The sequence below is a fragment of the Lissotriton helveticus genome, chromosome 3_1, assembly GCF_964261635.1.
Source record: "Lissotriton helveticus chromosome 3_1, aLisHel1.1, whole genome shotgun sequence".
NCBI classification, from domain to species: Eukaryota; Metazoa; Chordata; class Amphibia; order Caudata; family Salamandridae; genus Lissotriton; species Lissotriton helveticus.
The window spans coordinates 811600602-811621060 of record NC_136061.1 but is presented as its reverse complement, the minus strand read 5'-3'; the positions used below and the strand labels follow the sequence as shown (position 1 = coordinate 811621060).

Sequence of the window (20459 nt, the reverse complement as noted above, 5' to 3'; positions counted from 1 at the left end):
GCTGGAGGGCAGAGAGCAAGCTGCCGGAGCGGAGCAGTTCAGCGTGGGCCGTTTCTCCCTCCTTCGCCCCTGGAAGGTGAAAGACAGAGTGCAGGAGTGGTGGTGACCCCGGGAGGTCCTTCGGCGGCGTTACGGCCTGGAGCGGCGGCGGCAGCCGGGGACCTCGATTTTCGTGATGCCCAGCAGAGCGCCGGTGAGGCGACCCGGAGCATAGCAGTGGAGGAAGCCGGCCAGACGTCATCGTGGGGCCTGACTGGCCCAGGCACCAACGCTGAGAGCCCCTGCGGAGCGACTGAGAAGCGGGAGTCCCGGCAGCCATACAATTGAGGTACATGACAGGGGTGCCCCCTAGGCAGTAGTGGGAGGATCAGCGCCACGCCAGATGAAGGTCGGCGGTGGGTGACCTGGCTGAGGGACACGGGGGCCCCGGATGCGCACGCTGCTGCCGGGCCTAGACCTTGGAGGGCGCAGTAGGGGCCAATAGACACTGTGGTGGGATACCTGGCCCGACTGTTCGGCGGTCAGTTCGGACCGCGGTGGTCCCCCTGTGTGGAGCCATAGTGGGTGGCGATCCGACAGTGCCCGCGTGGCAGCCTAAGACATCAGTGCAGTATACCTATCATGACCCGCGGGGCAGGTGGCGGCGGGGGAGGCCCTAAGCAGGGGCCCATTGACAAGTTCACGGGGCCGGGAGGCAGTGCGGGGGCCTAAGGCGGCTCCCAGGCAGCCGGGCCAGACAATGCAGCGCTGATAGCAGCCGTCACCCAGTCCTGGGACGCGTTGGAAGCCAAAATTGGGGCGGTGGGATCAGACGTTACGCTCCTTCGTCAGGACTTGCAGAATGCGGTCTCCCGCATCACAGAAGCTGAAACCCGGATATCTGGAGTAGAAGATGATGTGGTGACCCTCAAACGCAAAGTTGCTGCCCTAGAATCTACGCAAAAGGGCCTGGCGCTTCGGGTGGGGGACGCAGAAGGACGCGCCAGGCGCAACAACCTCCGCTTTGCAGGACTGCCCGAAGGCTGTGAGAAGGGGGATATGGAGGGCTTCCTTACGCGGTGGCTTGAAAGCTGGATCCCACCTGACACCTTGTCCGGGTGCTTTGTTATAGAAAGGGCACACCGGGCCCTGATGCAAAAACCGCCGCTGGGAGCGAGGCCGCGGCCGGTGATTGCGAAGCTTCTCAATTACCATGACAGAGATGTGATCCTTAAACAGGCCAGAGCGAAAGAACCCCTGCGTTATGAAAATCACACGATCCTGATCTTTCCGGACTATACTCGCCTGGTGCAACAGCAGCGCCAGTCCTTTACGGCGGCCAAGGCCCGTTTACGCGATCTGAAGATACAGTATGCACTCCTCTATCCGGCCCGCCTAAGAGTTATCTTTCAATCTCGTACGCACTTCTTTGATCGCCCGGAGGATGTATTTCTATGGACGGATGAAATTAGACCGGTGAAAGTGCACACTCCCCCGGGGCGAGACTCCGACTCCTCACATGATGATGCGCAGACGAGATCCTCCCGACGTAAGGACAATTGGAGATCCCGCTCCCGACAGCGGTCTGTGTCAAGTACTGCTTCGGAGACGGCGTCTGGGACGACCGAGAAAAAGAAGAAGGGCACGTGAGGGCGCCGGTGCCATATTGCGGACAGATTGACTTAATTCCTTGCTCATCTGGGGTGTGTGTTGGCGGGGAGAGCGAAGTGCTTGTGCCATATGCGAGACCATGAGGGGCGGTTGTGGAATGGGGGGGTGGGGGGGGGGCGGTGGAACAAACGGGGTGGGGGGGGGGTTTCCTTTCAGGTGAGGGTGGGAGGGAGTAGATGTTGGACGAGTTAACCACAGTTATGGGGATCCATTGGTAGGGTGGGTTGTCGGCCTCACGTTGGAGGCGGAAGCCGCGCTGCACAGGTACTTCATCGTTTTTTGAGGTGTGGGGTGGGAGTGGGGGGGGGGTTCTGAGGAGTTGGTGGGTGTTGACTTGGGGGGGACTGCACGGCTCTGATGCGATCGGGTTGGTGGCTGGCAGCACACACAGATGGCGAGTGTCATGAATGCTGGCTGCGACAGGTCCTTGATGTCGACCCTGGATAGAGGGGCCGCTGGGCCTGGGGCCACACTCCGGGTCCTTAGTTGGAATGTGAGAGGCGTGCTGGACAAGATCAAGAGGGGAGCGGTCCTGAAACAGGCTAAAAGAGTGGGGGCGGATGTTGTCATGCTGCAGGAAACGCATCTTCTGGGGACTAAGGCAATATGCCTCCAGCGCTTTGGCTACAGTCAGGTTTTTCACACCGGTTTTGCCAGGGGATCCAGAGGCGTGGCCATCCTGGTGCACCGCAGGGTATCATATGTACACTCCACTCACTGGCGAGACCCACAGGGCAGATACATCTTTATTCAGGGTACGCTTGGAGACGAGGAGGTAGTGTTTGGTTGCGTGTATGCCCCGCCCCCCCTGCAGTGGTCCTTGGTTGAAAAGATATTAGCAGTGTGGGCGGAAGTTCCGAATGTGTTAGCTGCCATCGGGGGTGACTGAAATGATGTGATGGACCAGGCGCGCGACAGGGGGGGGGGGACAGTCGCACCCGGGCATACCAAATTACATGACATGACCCGGAATCTGGGATGGGTGGACACATGGAGATACATACGTGGCACACAGCGAGAATACACCTTCCTCTCGGCAGTTCATCGTTCATTCTCTAGGCTGGATTATATCTTCGTCCCCATGGCGGCTCAGGGTAGGGTGGAGGCCGCGGATATATTGTCGCGGGGACTGTCTGATCATTCTCCGGTGGCGGTTACTATTAGTTTAGACCGAAGGAGGCAGCAGTTTCGTTGGCGCCTATCAGTTTGGCACCTACAGTTGGGTGATTACCAGGCTCACATGTGAAAAGCCATAGCACAATATTTGGCTGAGAATACTGGCACCGTGGCGACTAAGGCGACGCTTTGGGAAGCCATGAAGCCCACGCTGAGAGGCATAGATATAGCGTGGTGTGTGGCAGCCAAGAGGCGCCGCAGGGAGACTCTTTATCAAGCGGAGGCGACCGTACGGGATTTAGAGCGGCGTAGTGGTTCAGGAGGGGAAGACTGGAGCAACTGCTGCTAGCGCAACAGTCCTACGCTTCATTGCTACTCGATGAGGCGCGGCAGATGTGGCTGGCAACCCGCAGCAGGGTATACCAGTGGGGGGGTAAATCTGGGACGATGTTGCATAGGTTGTACCAGGGCCAGTTCCAAACCCAGACCCCTCCGAGAATCCTGGATGGGTCTGGCGCCCTGATAACCGATCCCATGTCACTTTCGGAAGGCTTTGCGACTTATTATGCCGACCTGTACTCCCCACACGAAAGCATTGGTGAGGACTTGATTGACAAGTTTGTAGCGGATCTACCGCCGCGGGCGCTCTCAGACGAAGCCCGCGATTGCCTGGACAGACCATTGACGGAGGACGAGCTGGGAACCGCTCTTTAGTAACTAAACACGGGGAAGGCCCCCGGCCCAAACGGCTTCCCCAGCGAATTCTTTAAGAAGTTTCATCTTCAGCTGGGAACCCAGTACAGAGCACTGGTGGAGGAGGCCCGGGAACTGGGCTACATGCCCCAAGACTGGAGACACGCTGAGGTGGTGGTCTTTCACAAACCCGGTCGACCTCACAAGCAATACGCATCGTATTGCCCGATCTCCTTATTAAATGTGTAGGTCAAAGTCTTGGCCAAGGCTCTGGCCAATAGATTGTTGCCATACATCTCCGATCTCATACATCCGGACCAGGCCGGCTTTATGCCCAAGCGGGCTACGCGGCACAATATTCGGCGGGCCAACGTCGCGGTGATTCAGTCATCCGGGGGGCAGGCGGCGCTATTCCTGGCGGATATGGACAGAGCGTTCGACTCACTCAGCTGGACGTACCTCTTCTTGCTACTGCCGCGGCTGAATTTGGGGCCGGTATTCTGGTCATATGTGAAGCTGCTCTATACCGACCTTACGGCCTCGGTTCGGGTAGCGGGGGCGGTGTCATCGACCTTCCCTATCCGGAGGGGCACCAGATAGGGTTGCCCCCTCTCGCCCTATTTATTCGCCCTAGCCATGGAACCCCTAGCCGCCTGGGTCCTAATTGACGCGCAGATGAAGGGCTTTGAGTGGACTGGCGACCTGGCTGACCGTATAGCACTCTATGCGGACGATGTTCTGTTTTTTCTCACAGACCTCAATAGGTCCGGGCCCCGCCTCATGCGTATCCTACAGATCTTTGGTGAGACATCGGGATTATACATAAGGCTCCCGGTTTTCCGTTGAAACGGATTTTTACATATAAATACAGACGGAAAACTTTTTTGTTTTTGTCTGTATTTATATATAAAAACGGGAAAATACTAACAAAACGAATGCTCCTCCTGCCTCTGTGCTCCTCTGTAAAATCCGAGTCAGAGGTGCACAGGGGTGGCCAAAAGAAACGGGAACTACTGCCCTGAAAGTCTTTCAGAGACGGAAGAACTGGGATCGCCGTGTCTGCAGAGACACTCAGGCACCCCTTCACAGCGGTAGTTCACACAAGATAATGGCTGTAGAAGTGCAAGCAGCCGATGCCCATCCTCGGCCTGCAATGCCTCCTTTCATATGCAAGCGCCTGTACACAATGGATGGAAACCCCCACACCTCCAGATAAACCGCATCTTTGGGACTTCTCACCTGCAACAGAACTGAGTGTAATACAAAGCATTAGAAGGTTTCACACTGTACTTTACTAGGTTTAAGGGCTTTTACCTAGATTGCATACATTTACATGATTTAAAAAGAATTAATCTTATTGTGGGGCGCAGCCAAAAACAGTTTTATTAGCTGGTTTCTGTTGTTTACACATTATGCACTTGTGGAGTCAGACAGACCGCGTGAGTGGATGTGTGTAAAACTTGCAGTGAGCCAAGCCATCTATGAATGAGGGCCTCGCCAGTATGCCTTAGTGCCCCTACTATTTGTCACTTTTTGCCCTATGATAAATCGTGCCCACTCACCAACAAGTTTATTCGTGACTCTGTGCATACAGGTAGAGCCCGCTGTCCTATGGATGCATTCACAACTTCCACCCCCCTGCCGAGCTATGCACCTCCGCGCCCTATTTACCACACATTCACATTTACAGTTTGCCCTATGAGGACACTCCCTCGGCAGTCTCTCCAGAGAGGCCATGGATTAAATGGGCATTAACTGTGGGTAGGTTTGATGATTACAGCTGTCTAAAAAAGATGCCAGCGCTGTTGTGCAGGGTTTTAATTCCTTGTGATGTCTATTCGGTTGCTTTTACCAGCAACACTCAGACACATTAAATTCACCCAGGGCAGCTAAGTGTGTGCGCTGTCTTGTAAGTTAGCAAAAGGGACTGAGGAGGCTTGGGTCCTGTCACCATCCGGCCTGGACCGCTCTCAATTGAGTAAACAAACAAAATGGCCGGACAGCCTATGTGGAAATATCGATACACGTCCTGGTACCATGAATTACCAAGAGGGACAGACTTGTGTCTGGAATTACTTTTTTATTTTATAAAAAGGTTTTTGGAAAAGATTTTTTTAAGCGTCAAAAGACACAACAAAACATTCAACAAATTACATCAACAATACATTACATAAATGCACACAAATAAATGAAATTATCAATCAATGAGATCCAAAAAACAACATTTCTTGGACGGACAACTGTAATATGCCTACAAATAAGTAGTCTATGAGGCACCAATCCTAGATATAATACAAACAAGTGGTCTAGCAGTATGGAACACTGGCCTACTTGTTTAGCATCTGCAAGAAAAAACCAAGTACATTTATACATCAAGTGCTAGAGCAATAGGAATAACATAGAAGCCAATTCACGATTTAACATGCATGATTTCATTCCTATTACGCCTTCCAACATTGGTATCTTGCAGGAAAAAACGTCGACGCGTTTCGAACCCGAGTGTGTTAAAGGGTTCTCATCAGGACATGGATTGGGGGGTCGTTGTCCCTTAGTGACTGGGCGGTTGGAACAATTCCCTTAGTGATGCGCCTAAAGAGGTCACTGGGAAGGGTGCCGGCACACGTGTATGATACACGAATCCGCGGTCAGAAAGAGCTTCAAATAACGGGCATGAGTCCCACCATAAGTGCTCGAAAAAGCGGCAGCTGCCGCCTGCACTCGTGCGTTCTCTCTCGTGGTTCAGGAGCATAGAGAAAAGGCACCCAACTCCGAATTCACCAACCGTTAGTGTAGTCTTGTAAGTTAGGGCACCTCCGTTGATTTCAAGGTGACTGCTTTAATTTCAGGGTGACATAGTTAGTCTCACTTCTGAACGGTCCATCCAGTGAGTGATGTCACAATTTAAAAAAACCCAGCTGACATCATCAGACAAAGCAACATTCCAGAATGCCTTTTGTTGGTGATTGTTATAGACGCAGGACTGGGTAAACTGAAGTATTTTCCCTCTACCTTGGATGCCCCTTTAACTCAGTGGTGGCTTTTGCCAGCAAGGATAAGTGGCAGCAGAAGACAATGCAATATTGAAACGAGACTTTAGCGGCTGCTGCTAATAGTGCTGCACATAATTGCTGATACCACAGCTCAACAACCCGCACCACCCCCACACACACACACACTGTCCTTCTCTCACTCACTCTTACACCTTCCGCCCCAGGTCTCTTTAACTTGTTCTATTTAATGTTTATTTAAGTGCTACTTAAATAAAAATAAAAACGAAAACAGAAATGACTGTGCACCACCTGTGCGCTACATTTTCTCCATAGCGTCCATATCAAAGCACTATTCTGTACAGATGAAGATGCAGGATTCTTTAGATATTTTGGCGATTTACAATGCCTCATGGGGTAGGTCGTCTTCTAGTACACAGTAAGAGTGATCTGATATTCTTCGAGCAGACACTCTGTGATGGCTGATTAAATGTGAGTAAAAGAGGTAGTAATTTGTTGACATTTTGCAGGACATATGCGCAAATGAGACCTAATCAAAGTCACAAATTCACACATTTTTTCTTACAGGACAGGGAAGAAATATGCTCTCAATAAGCATAGGCTCCAATTAAAAAAACACAGCTATAACAACCTATTGCAAGTGTGCATGTCAACTTAAATAAATGTGGAAAAATACTAGCTTTAGCGTCTTTTTTTTCTTGTGTCAAAAATAAATGTGGATAAATACAGGTAAAATGACCCAAAAATAAATATGGATAAATACAGACGGAAATGTGAAAAAAATAAATACCATAAAACCAGGAGCCCTAATTATACATGAACCCACGTAAATCTACTCTTTGGGTGCTGGGAAGGGGTCCACCGATCGGAGACTGGGCTGCAGAGCTCCAGAAGGCCGCAGGAGGAATTAAATATCTAGGGGTGTTCCTGACCGAGATCCCAGCTATTGCTTGGGAGCGCAATGTGGTGCCGGTCTGGGAACGGACCCAGGTGGACATTAAGGTGTGGTCCCGTATGCCGCTGACCATATATGGCAGGTCGGCCATATTCAAGATGGTGGCCCTGCCCAGGCTGTTATATCAATTGCAGAATCATCAATACCCGATCGAACCCTCATGGTTTCAGCGAGTAAACACGGTCCTGGGACAGTTCCTCTGGGAGGGCGGCTCTGTCAGGGTGGAGCTGCACACGTGCTTTCGTTCCACATACGGAGGGGGGCTGGCGACCTCAGACGTTCTCTGCTATTACCAGGCGTCCCATTTCCTAGTCCTGAATGATTGGTGGTATGGGGACAGAGGAGACCCAGCCTATACGCTGGAGAGATTACTAATGGAACCACACACGCTGCTATATGCGCCAAGGATACGCGGGGTCTTGCCGGCGGTGACATGGGTTGTGTTCGACGTTTGGAGGCGTGCACTGAGGCGGATGGGATGGTGGCGAACCTTGACCGAGGAGACCCCCCCTCTGGCGCAATGGCCGCCTCCCAGGCCTGGCTTCCTTGGCGGGATTTGCGGGATGGGACGCCATCGGCATCTCTAGGTTGGGGGATGTCATGGCCGGGACGACGCTTAAAACGTTCCAGGAGCTGCGAGTGGAATATGACATGCCCCATACGCAGTTTTTCCGCTACTTACAATTTCGACATGCCCTGGCTCCTGACCTGGTGGGTCTGATGTCCCTCCCTGAGTTTAGCCCTTTAGAAGCCCGAGTCTTTATGGGGGAGCTGGATACTAAAAAGATTTCCCGCATTTATCAATCTCTGATCATACATTGCTCCTCTGACTTATGCTCCCTTAAGGAGAAATGGGAGGAGGACGTTGGGCCTCTAGAGGAGGAGGATTGGAACGAGGCGTTGGCGAGTCCTAGAGGCGCGGCCATCTCGATCCGCCTCCGCTGATTCAATTCAAATACTTCCACAGAGTGTACTATATGCGGCAGAGGTTGTGGAGGGCGGGACTCATTGCATCCCCGGAGTGTACCCGATGTGGGAGCGAGGAGGGCACTTTCCTTCATACAGTGTGGAGTTGTGGACGCCTGGATAGGTTCTGGCGTGGGGTCTGGAATGGTCTGGATGAGGCGCTGGGCTGGGTGCTCCCGCGCACGCCACGCTTGGGTCTGCTACATGTGCTGGAGGGAGTGGGGGGCAACCTGTACAAAACACATTTGCTACTCTTGGGACTAACGATAGCCAAGCGCGACATAGCTAGGGCCTGGAAAGATCCACAGCCCCCGTCACTTCTGGTTTGGAAAAGAGGCCTCGACTTCTGTATGGGGATGGAGAGGCCCATATTTCTGGCCCGTGGTTGCCCCAGTAAACACTACAAGATATGGAAGAGGTGGGCTGAATACAGGGGTCTTTGGCTAGAGCCGCCGATAGAGCGGGATCCGGATCCGGACATATGATTGAGCTCGCCGATTGGATGGATGTGCGAGAGTGATCGAATGCCGTGCGGGGGGAGGGATCTGGGTGGGGTGGAAGGGGGGCTAGTTGGGGGGGGGGTTCGGGGGGTCGGGTGGGGGGACTTGTTCACTGTGATTGTTCCCATTGTTTGATTACGAAAGATATTACGGATTGCGTTATTGTACAAATAGATTGATATCTCGCAGATACCTCTGGGCTCCTGACCTGGTGGGTCTGATGTCCCTCCCTGAGTTTAGCCCTTTAGAAGCCCGAGTCTTTATGGGGGAGCTGGATACTAAAAAGATTTCCCGCATTTATCAATCTCTGATCATACATTGCTCCTCTGACTTATGCTCCCTTAAGGAGAAATGGGAGGAGGACGTTGGGCCTCTAGAGGAGGAGGATTGGAACGAGGCGTTGGCGAGTCCTAGAGGCGCGGCCATCTCGATCCGCCTCCGCTGATTCAATTCAAATACTTCCACAGAGTGTACTATATGCGGCAGAGGTTGTGGAGGGCGGGACTCATTGCATCCCCGGAGTGTACCCGATGTGGGAGCGAGGAGGGCACTTTCCTTCATACAGTGTGGAGTTGTGGACGCCTGGATAGGTTCTGGCGTGGGGTCTGGAATGGTCTGGATGAGGCGCTGGGCTGGGTGCTCCCGCGCACGCCACGCTTGGGTCTGCTACATGTGCTGGAGGGAGCGGGGGGCAACCTGTACAAAACACATTTGCTACTCTTGGGACTAACGATAGCCAAGCGCGACATAGCTAGGGCCTGGAAGGATCCACAGCCCCCGTCACTTCTGGTTTGGAAAAGAGGCCTCGACTTCTGTATGGGGATGGAGAGGTCCATATTTCTGGCCCGTGGTTGCCCCAGTAAACACTACAAGATATGGAAGAGGTGGGCTGAATACAGGGGTCTTTGGCTAGAGCCGCCGATAGAGCGGGATCCGGATCCGGACATATGATTGAGCTCGCCGATTGGATGGATGTGCGAGAGTGATCGAATGCCGTGCGGGGGGAGGGATCTGGGTGGGGTGGAAGGGGGGCTAGTTGGGGGGGTTGGGGGGGGGGGGGTTCGGGGGGGTCGGGTGGGGGGACTTGTTCACTGTGATTGTTCCCATTGTTTGATTACGAAAGATATTACGGATTGCGTTATTGTACAAATAGATTGATATCTCGCAGATACCTCTGGGATAAAGAGATCTGTGGTTACATATGTGATCTGTCAATAAAATCTGTTTTGAAAAAAAAATGAATATGCTACTTACCAGTATGCATCTGTTCTTGGCATGTAGGGCTGCTAACATTCATATCTTAGCATTAGATCGCCGCCTAGTGTTGGGCTCGGATGATTGCACATTGTTGTCCTGGAAGAGTCTTCGAAGTATCCTGAGATAGGTGGCTCCTCCCCTGGACTACAGTGCGCATGGGCATCGGCTCCATCCCCAGATTGTTTTTCGCCATTGTGGCAGAAGATGGAGTGAAAGTGTAAAGGATGTCCATGCTAATGAATAAATACAATAGTATATCTGCAGCTGCGACAGGCACCGGGGAGGAGGGCGGGCGATATGAATGTTAGCAGCCCTACATGCCAAGAACAGATGCATACTGGTAAGTAGCATATTCAGTTCGAGGCATGTGGGCTGCTAAATTCATATCTTAGCATAGAATACATAGCAGTCCCTCCATCAGCGGCGGTTGCCCGTGCCAGCTGCAGAAACCTGAAAAAGTGTTTTGAGAACAGCCTGTCCTACAGCAGCTTGCTGTTTGGAATGCACATCAACACAGTAGTGTTTTGTGAAGGTGTGTGGTGTGACCCACGTGGCTGCTCTGCAAATGTCCTCCAAAGGAATGTTTCCCAGGAAAGCCATGGATGCCCCCAGTTTGCGCGTGGAGTGCGCCCTGGGGGGTATTGTTAAAGTGCGCTTCGCTTTCTGATAACATATCTGGATGCACTTAACAATCCACCTGGCTATCCCTGCCTTGGAGATTGGGTTGCCTTTGTGTTGTGGTGCGAAGGCAACAAAGAGTTGCTTTGTCTTTCGAAAGTGTTGTGTCCTGTCTATGTAGTACATCAACGCCCTTCGTACATCTAAGGTATGGAGCATCCTTTCCGCCACCGTTTGCGGGTTTTGAAAGAATGCTGGTAAGTCAATGGTCTGATTTAGATGAAACTGTGACACCACCTTAGGAAGGAATTTAGGGTTAGTGCGTAGCACTACCCTATTTGGGTGAATTTGAATGAATGGCTCTTGTATTGTGAGCGCCTGCAGCTCACTGACACGCCTCAGAGACGTAATAGCTATAAGAAAGGCCACTTTCCACGTAAGGAATTGGAGCTCACACGAGTGCAGTGGCTCAAATGGTGGTCCCATCAGTCTGGTGAGAACGACGTTGAGGTTCCACACCGGAGCTGGTGGCGTCCTTGGGGGAATGACTCTCTTCAGACCTTCAAGGAAGGCTTTAATGGCGGGCACTCTGAAGACAGAGAGGTGCTGCCTGTTCTGAAGATAAGCCGCTATGGCTGATAGATGTATCCTAATGGAAGTGTACGCCAGATTGCACTTGTAGAGATGTAGCAGATAGCAGATGATGTTGGGGATAGATGCATCTAGTGGGTTGATGTCATTGGACGTACAGTAGATGACAAAACGCTTCCACTTAGCAGCATAGCATGCTCTAGTAGTTGGTTTCCTCGCCTCCTTGATGATACTCATGCATTCTGGAGGCAGGTTAAGGTATCCAAACTCTAGGACTTCAGGAGCCAGATCGCCAGGTTGAGCTGTCGTGGATCTGGATGCTGAATGTCTCCATGGTTCTGCGTCAAAAGACTGGGCGTGAGGCGCAGTCTTTGATGCGGCACCACTGAGAGTTCGAGGAACGTGGTGTACCAAGCCTGGCGTGCCCACGTTGGAGCAACCAGGATGAGAGTCATGGAGTGCTGCCTTAGCTTTCTTGCGACCAGCGGTATTAGAGGGGCTGGCGGAAAAGCGTACGCAAATTTGCCTGACCAGTTCATCCATATCGCATTCCCCTGCGACTGTGGGTGAGGGAACCTGGCGGCAAAGAGTCGGCATTTTGCGTTCTCCTTTGTGGCAAACAGGTCTATCTCCGGATGACCCCACTGCTGGAAGTACGGGTGGAGAACAGAAGGGTGTATCTCCCACTCGTGCATCTGATGGCTGTATCTGCTGAGCAGATCCGCCATCTGATTGTCCTTTCCTGGGAGGTGTTCTGCCATGAGGAAAATGTTCCTCTGAATGGCCCACTTCCACATGCTCTGAGCCAGATGAGACAGCTGTGGCGAGTGGGTGCCTCCCTGCTTTTGAATGTAGTACATCGCGGTCATGTTGTCCGTCCGGACTAGCACGACCTTGTTGCTCAGATGTACAATGAAGGACTTGAGCGCCATGAAGATTGCCATCAGTTCCAGATAGTTGATGTGCATCTTTTGTTGCTGCGTCGTCCATAGTCCCTGCACTGTGTAAGTGAGCACATGAGCTCCCCATCCCTGGAGAGATGCGTCCGTTGTCAGGATAATCTGCGGCACAGGCTCTTGGAACAGTCGGCCCTTGCAAAGGTTGTGTGGAGTCCACCAATGCAGAGAGTCGTATGCCCGACTGGTAACCAACACTAGGTCTGTCAATTGCCCACGAGCCTGTGTCCACTGATTCGCTAAGCACTCCTGGAGCGGGCGCATATGCAACCGTGCGTGAGGGACTATGAAGATGCAGGAGGCCATCATGCCTATCAACTGCATGAACACTCTCGCTGGCAGGGAGTGTCGTGGTCTGAATCGTTGGATCAGCGACTGAATGCTGTCGATTCTGACTTGGTTTGGCTGAGCCATGGCTGTCAGGGTGTTGATCGTAGCACCCAGGAACTGCCGGACATGTGCCGGCTGAAGATGCGATTTTGGGTAGTTCAGGGAGAAACCCAGATCGTGAAGCAGGCGAATTGTAGTCGACATGTCTGCGGCGCACTGTTGCTCTGACTTGGCTTGTACGAGCCAGTCGTCTAGGTAGGGGTAGACATGGATATTCTGCCTCCTGAGGTGCGCCGCCACTGTCGCTAGACACTTGGTGAACACCCTCGGGGCTGTTGTGACTCCGAAGGGTAGGACTTTGAACTGGTAGTGCCTGCCTTGAATAGTGAACCGGAGGTATTTCCTGTGTGACGGGTGTAGTGGAATGTGGAAATAAGCATCCTTGAGATCTAAGGTTGCTAAGAAGTCTCCCTGGTTTAGCAAGGGAAGAATCTGCTGCAGTGTAAGCATGTGGAAATGTTCCGATAGTATGTACAGGTTGAGGGGACGTAGATCGAGAATGGGCCTGAGAGAACCGTCCTTCTTTGGAATAAGGAAGTACAGGGAATATACCCCTGTGCCTTCCTCCCCCACCGGCACGAGCTCGATTGCGCCTTTTTGCAGCATCGCCACCACTTCCTGCTGCAATAAGTGCAAGTGCTCTGCGGACATAGGCCTTTGCCTTGGTGGGATGTTGGGTGGAGTGGATTTCAACTCTAGGCAATAACCATACTGGACTAGTTGTCGCACCCACCTGTCTGTGGTGACGTTTCTCCAGACGGGCAGGAACTGCTGCAGTCTCCCCCCGACAGGTGTTAGGTGGTCGGGGGGCAGTGACAGAGAGTCACTGTTTGCTTGGAGTAGAGGTGCGGGAGCTGTTGTTTCCTCTGCCGCGACCTCTGTTGCTGTTATTCCTGTAACCTCCCTTGTTCTGTTTAGTGAACGAGGATTGCGCCCCACCTTTGGAGAACTGGGATTGTTGACCCATCTGTCCTCTGGTGACGCCACGTGCACCTGAGCGACGAAAATTGCTGCCACGAAACTGTTGGGACTGTAGGGCCCCCATAGACTTAGCAGTTTCTGTGTCTTTCTTTATTTTCTCTAGGGTGGTGTCAACATCCGGACCAAACAGACTATCAGGATTGACTGGCTGATTAAGAATTGTTGTCTGAATATCCTGCTTAAACCCTGAGATGCGGAGCCACGCTTGTCTTCTCAGCATAACGCTAGTGTTGATAGCCCTAGCAGCTGTGTCCGCAGCGTCAAGTGCACACTTGATGGCTGCGTTTGATATTAGCTTTCCTTCCTCAATAAGCATTTTGGTGCCTTCTTGGAACTGTGGGGGCAGGTGTTGTATAACCTGTTCTAGGGTGTCGTAGTGCGCCCTATCGTAACGCGCCAGGAGCGCCTGTGTATTGGCGATGCGCCAAAAGTTTGCTGCCTGTGCAGCCACTCTTTTGCCTCCTGCCTCTAGCACTTTGGACTCCTTATCCGGGGGAGGAGCTTCACCCGTTGTCTGGGAGTTGGCACGTTTCCTGGCATTGGCAACCACAAGAGAGTCCAGTGGCAATTGTCCCCGGATGTAGGCGGGGTCCGCAGGTGCAGGCCTGTACTTCTTTTCAATGCGAGGGTTGACCACTCTCGCCCTCGTAGGCTCCTTAAAAATGTCCCCAGCATGTTTGAGGACACCTTTCAGCATAGGAAGTGTCTTTACTGTCCTTTCAGATATTGCAAAGGTGTCGAAAAGGAAGTCTTCCTCAACCGGGTCGGCATGCATGTCCACATCATGATTGGCCGCCGCCCTTTCAATTAGTGCATGAAATCCTGCTGAGTCCTCAGTCGGGGATGCACGTGCATTAAAGGTCTGCGGGTCTTGGCCCACACCTTGGGTGTTCTGGTCACCAGTGTCATCGTATGAATCCGGTTGTACATCAGGTTCATCGATAGGGAAATTGTACTGCTCATCCTCATCATACCCCTCACCCACAGAGTGTTCTGGGGAGGGAGTGGGGCTCCGTCTTGGAGGAGGCTGGATCGGTTCCGTGAGGCCTGAGGCGTCAAGGGGCACCCTCTTTTTCTTCAGTGGGATGATGTAGGAGTCCACCGGCTCAGAAGTGATCTTCCTTTTATAGAGTGTCAGCTTGCCGGTGGCAGCATCGATGAAACGCTCTGAATCGTCTTCCGATTCGAGTACACGACGTGGAAGAGGGTCCGCCAGCGAGGAACCCTGCTTCGGAGCCGATTTCGTCGAAAACGCTTTCGGCGCCTCCTTAGGTGGCAAGAGAAAGAGGAGTTTTCCAGAAGGCTTTGCCGGAGTGTCCTTTTGCGGCTGCGGTGATGGCTTTGGAGCCGATGGAGCAAAGGCTTTCTCCCTGATCCACTGCAGTGACTCCGCAATGGGGAACGGTACACTGCCAGTGGGTTTCGTCGCCGACAAGGATGCTGTGAGCGGTCCCTCGGATCCGACTTCTTCGTGGGCCTTGTGCGTTTTGGGCGCGGAAACCGTCTTCGGCACCTCCGATTCCTGAGGCCGGGGCGCAGACTTCTTGTGCGTAGCCTCTTTGGAGCCGACCTTGGCGGGCTTGGACGGCGCCGTAGCCGCTGATCCGTGCCGACCATCTTTCTTGGAGGCCCCTTCCTCGGGCGTCGATTTCGATTTTGGAGCATCGGAATCGACAGACTTCCTCGGCTTCTGCGGACCGGAGGTCGACGGAGCCGATGGGGCGACGGGCACCGATTTCTTCACTGGCACGGCAGCCATCTTAGGGACACTCGAGTCCTTAGGTTTCAGTTTCGATTTCGGGTCGGCCATTTTAGGTGTCGACGACCCCGATGGTTTCAGTTTCGGTTTCGAAACAGCGTGCCCAGCAAGTGAGTCCGTAGCCGGGCCTGAAGGCGGGGCTGTGGCTTGCGGCAACGGGTCCTGGGTAAGGCCGACAGGCGATCCCGTGTCCCGGTCGGTATCTTCGTAACCTTCAGGGCAGAGCTCGTCCCCCGAGCTGTCTGCCGCGGCCCCATAAATCTCATCGTCGTCTCCTACCTCTTCGACGTATTCGAGGACTTGACCCGCGACTCCGTCGTCGTCTCCCGGATCCGCCTCGACCTCCGTCTGTGATGGGGAGATTTGTAGATGGTGACCCTGGACCTCTTCTTCCTGGTCGCCGAAGATGTTCTCCGGATCCGGGGCCGCTTGCCTAGCTTCCAAGCGCACCGCGCGCCGAAGCTTGAGAGTTTTCTTGGAGCGGAACTGCGCACAGGCCTTGCACTTGCCGTCGTCGTGGTCCGGCGAAAGGCACTTGTTACACACGGGGTGTAGATCGATGTGTGGGTACTTGGACCCACAGAGCGGGCAGTACTTAAACGGGCTCCGCTCCATGTCCGTAAAGGCGTGCAGTCGTGTCGCGATGAGAAGGCCTCAAAGGTCAGAGAGCGAAGAAAACTCCGCTTATTCCGGCTCCAAGAGACGGAAGACTCGAGACCGTGCGCAGACAATACCGACGCAAGAAAATCGAGGCCTTTTGGCCGCTAAAAGGTAGTTTCACTTGGTTCCGACAGTAAGACGTCGAGACCACATCCGAACCCAATGGCGGAAAAAAACAATCTGGGGATGGAGCCGATGCCCATGCGCACTGTAGTCCAGGGGAGGAGCCACCTATCTCAGGATACTTCGAAGACTCTTCCAGGACAACAATGTGCAATCATCCGAGCCCAACACTAGGCGGCGATCTAATGCTAAGATATGAATTTAGCAGCCCACATGCCTCGAACATGATGATACTCCCTCGCTTTTTTATATTTTTTAATATTCCTATCTGACTACCCCAAACTTTTTTCCACTCGCTACGTGGCCGCCTCCTCCGCCCTTGTGGGCTGGTGGTCATCCGTGCGTTTGCTGTGACACTCTCACTCTCCCTTACGAGAGCGGTGGACTGGGGTCCCCGACCTCTACTTCTACTATCTGGTCGCCCAATGAGAGTACTCCTATTGCTGGTACCATTCAGATGCTCGCATCCCCTATCTGAGACCAGAGAGGTACCGATTGGGTGATCTCCAACACGCTTTAATCTTGCCGAAGGACATCTCACTAGTTGTCAAGAATATCCAGACTGTGTCAACGTCTTATTGAGTGTGGCATAGATAGCAGCAGCTACTAGGTGGAGGCCTCTTCATTCCCCGGTCTCCCCCTTGCTGACAATCCCTGCCTCCACCGGCCAGAGAACAGCTCAAACAGGTGTTGCTCCATCATAACCTCTCCACCCTGGGGGATCCATTTCTGGACGGCCGTGTTGTACAACCGACTGCGGGGCCTCCCTTACATTACTTAACCTTCTTAGATCGTTTAATTATTCCGAGACTCCATAATACATTGCACTCTCTGCTTCCTACTTTCCTGTTGCCCCCCTGAGGGCTGGCTACACGCTCTAAAAGGCACGGTAGGCCTGTGCCTGCTCTCCAATCCAGCTGTCCAAGACATCCCGTTTGGAGAGGTTTGAATTGCGCATGTCGGTTTGGCCATAGCAAAGTAGCTGACCAAACCAACAAGCGCAATGCAAACTTAAGCGGCCCATACTCACTGCAGCCAATCATAGGCAGCAATGACGCACAGGCCGTGCCCTGCCCTCATACTCTGTGTGCTGGCAGAAAGGGCCAAGATAATTCTCATCTTTCGTCCTCTGTGTTGGGCTACATCTTAATTCATAAGTCACATTCTAAAGGAGAGTTCCAACTTCAACAAAAATGTTTATGGACTATTCTTGTTGTTGATGGCAAGCAGCAGCTTCAATATTATGTGGATGCAGAGGAAGGTTTATCAGTTGAACATTATTATTTATGAATCCTGGAAGAGTAGTGTATTTTTAAACAAAAAAGCAAAAGTGTGTGAATAGGAAACCAGAAGTTATTTTGAAATGTTTATGAAAAGTCACATGGCTCTCTCGAACAAGCACCACCACCCACTTCTAACTATACAATACTGTTTAAAATACAAAAATATGTAATGTCCAGGTACTGTACCTCCTTGCTTCTTCTTTCTGCTGTTCTCTCCAACTACTCTCCATGGTACGCAAGGCATAATCACTTTCATCGCTGTATCTAAAAAAACAATAATAGATTATTTGATTTGGCACTAAATTATACCTCAAAAACCTAATAGTATGGACATAATACTATTGGACCGTTAACCTGGGAATTTCGGCATTAATAGTGCTTTACAAAACAGCTTTTTAAAATGTTAAACCACCAATGCAGTTTAAAAGATCTGATTTGGTAGGACATGTTTTCATGCATAGCTTGGAGACACTCACATTATTCAACTGGCAGATTGTCTGCTTGGGAAGTATGTCACATTATCAAAAGAACTTAACCTTGATATGGAGTGAATACATGCAGCTTAAAACACTGTTCTCTTATTTGAGCCTCACATCTATAAACTGCATTAAGTTTCTATCAGTGCAAGCTTTGGTAGCAAAGTAAAACACTCGGAAGCAATCTAGAATAACAACTTATATATAAATTCTCAACTGAACACAGATCAAGTCACTAACTCAGTAAAGCTCCCTTTCCTTCGAGAGAAAACAGCAAGCTGGGGTTCCTCGATACGTGGCAAGGCACATTAGGCTAATTCGCTTTCTTTGGTTCTACCATCATCCCAGCTGCAGCAGCTTTAGCCAGTTCAAAAATACAGGCCAGTCGCATCGGTGAGATAAAGAAAAGAGATCCAGGATCCTTTTTGTGGAAGCTGCTTAGCCAAGAGACCAATTCTTAAAAACCTATCTTTGATTCATAAATGTTTGTAGGATCATGCCCCTCAGTAATGGCAACAGAAGCTGGAAAACAATACCACACCAAAGACGAAACATGAATAGCCAGGCGTAAGACATTCAAATGAGATTTGTGTTCCCGATTTCCCTTAATCAACAACAACCTCATCAGCAGCAACGTTATATAGTTGAGAATTACAAGATGACTGGCAAGTCCATAAATCTTCAAGCCAGCCACCTGTTTAAATCAAACTCAGAAGAATGGTTATACAAGAAAGAAAGTAGATCCCGAAATGAAGGACAGGAAGAAAAAATACAAGTAGGAGGTATTTGTATGCCAATAAAGGGGCAACAGTGACAAAGGAAGCAAGCACAAACTTACAAATCTAATACTGCTGCACCTTTTTCAAACAGCAGTTTCTGACTTAACCTTTAAGGACAGTAGTGCTGTTAAGCAGCTTAAAAAGAAGCAGGATGAAAGTGTTTGACCAACATTAATTCTATGTACTACTACTTTGGACCCATCACTTTGATTTACCACTATTTCAAACTCGTACACTGACCTCATCACTATGACAACCATCACTTGGTCCTGAAAGTAACCCTGATCCTAAATCTAGCAGAAAAACTAGAAAAAGAGTAAACCCAAGCAAACATTAAATATTTAACATTAAGTCAAATAATGTAGGTTTGACACACAACCATACTGAATGCCACCCTGCGTTTTAATTGATAACCTGGTATTACTCTACCTAACCTGAGCCACCACATCGCGAGCGACAGCGGGATCAACCCCCTCCATGCGATGCAGTGTGTCCAACGAAATTCATTTTATTTATTTATATGTTTACTTACCTGTAAAACTCCATAATCATCCATAGATTACTACCCCCCACCCTGTCGCCCCCCCCCCCCCACGTCACCGCCCAGCAGGTACTCCCACTAGCGACCGCGGCGGACAATCACCACAATGCCTGACAAAGTGTTTTGCCTCTGCATACATGCCAGGCCACCAAAAGTGGGCACTCGCAAGATTTGTTTAAGGTAGGCATACCCATATTGCCTTGGTGACTAACACTAAGAATGGAAAGGGGCGACCGCTCGGTCCCCCCGAACGTATGGATGGGGGCCCGAACCTCCCGGGAAGCCATTTTGGGCGGGGTGGGCGTGGCCTGGCTGGTATGCCCAAAGCGGCGTAGCCGGAGCGCGCCTTCCCCCGCCCGAGAGGGGTTGTCCTAGACACCTCGAAGGAAGACCACGCCCAGTAGGCGTATCAGGGACGGGTACACGCCCTCCCGCAGAAGGATAAAGGAGCGGGAACCCAGAAGATCGTCCTCTTGTTCCTCGGATCGGAAGGCTGCACCCACTCGTTGCTCGTGAGCCCTCGACGGAACAAGCAGCAATTTTGAACGTGGTAATCCTGTTTTTATCTTTCAGTTTCGACACAGATTTCAGGACCTCGTGGATCGACCAAAGGCGGAGGACTCGAAACCATGCCTAGCAAGCAAGCAGGAAAGGGTTCCGAGATGGTGAAGATGTTACGCCTGTTGTCGAACCGGATGGCGTGTATGGACCGAAAGCTCGGTCAAGTCCAATCGCTCGGTAGAGGTTTGGCGGAGGTAAAGAAGCAATTGGCTACAATGAACGACCCAGGTCAGCCGAAAAAGGTAATAGGCCCGGCCTTGCCGGGAGTGGTTCCCGGGTTAAGAGGGAAGCGGGTCAAAGAAAGGGCAGTCTCAGGGGGGGGGTCCCGGCACCAGTGGTGCCGCCCATCGCTCCCCTAGTACCGGCTGGTAACCCGGTTCAGGAACCAGTTTTAGGCCAGCCTATCCCAGTGGTGATCACCTCGACCGAGGATGATGAAATGCCCCCAGAATTGGCCGCTCAGTTGACCGCATGGCTTAAAACAAAGGTGGGGGGCACAGCGACCCCGGGAGATCCGGCCGAAGAGGCCAGAGTGTTAATGAAGCAGTTGCGGCAATCGAGAGATGTCGCGAAAGCGAGTGTTCCTCTTGTTCCCC

The 20459-nt window shown here is 51.8% G+C and overlaps 1 protein-coding gene across 1 annotated transcript in view; it reads right to left on the bottom strand.

Moving 5' to 3' along the window:
- Positions 1-20459, bottom strand: part of SPTY2D1 (SPT2 chromatin protein domain containing 1) — a 303896-nt gene that overhangs the window by 29853 nt on the left and 253584 nt on the right. The window contains exon 5 of the mRNA XM_078681084.1: positions 17693-17770. Coding sequence (XP_078537210.1) covers positions 17693-17770 — 78 coding nt within the window. The remainder of the gene's footprint in view (positions 1-17692; positions 17771-20459) is intronic.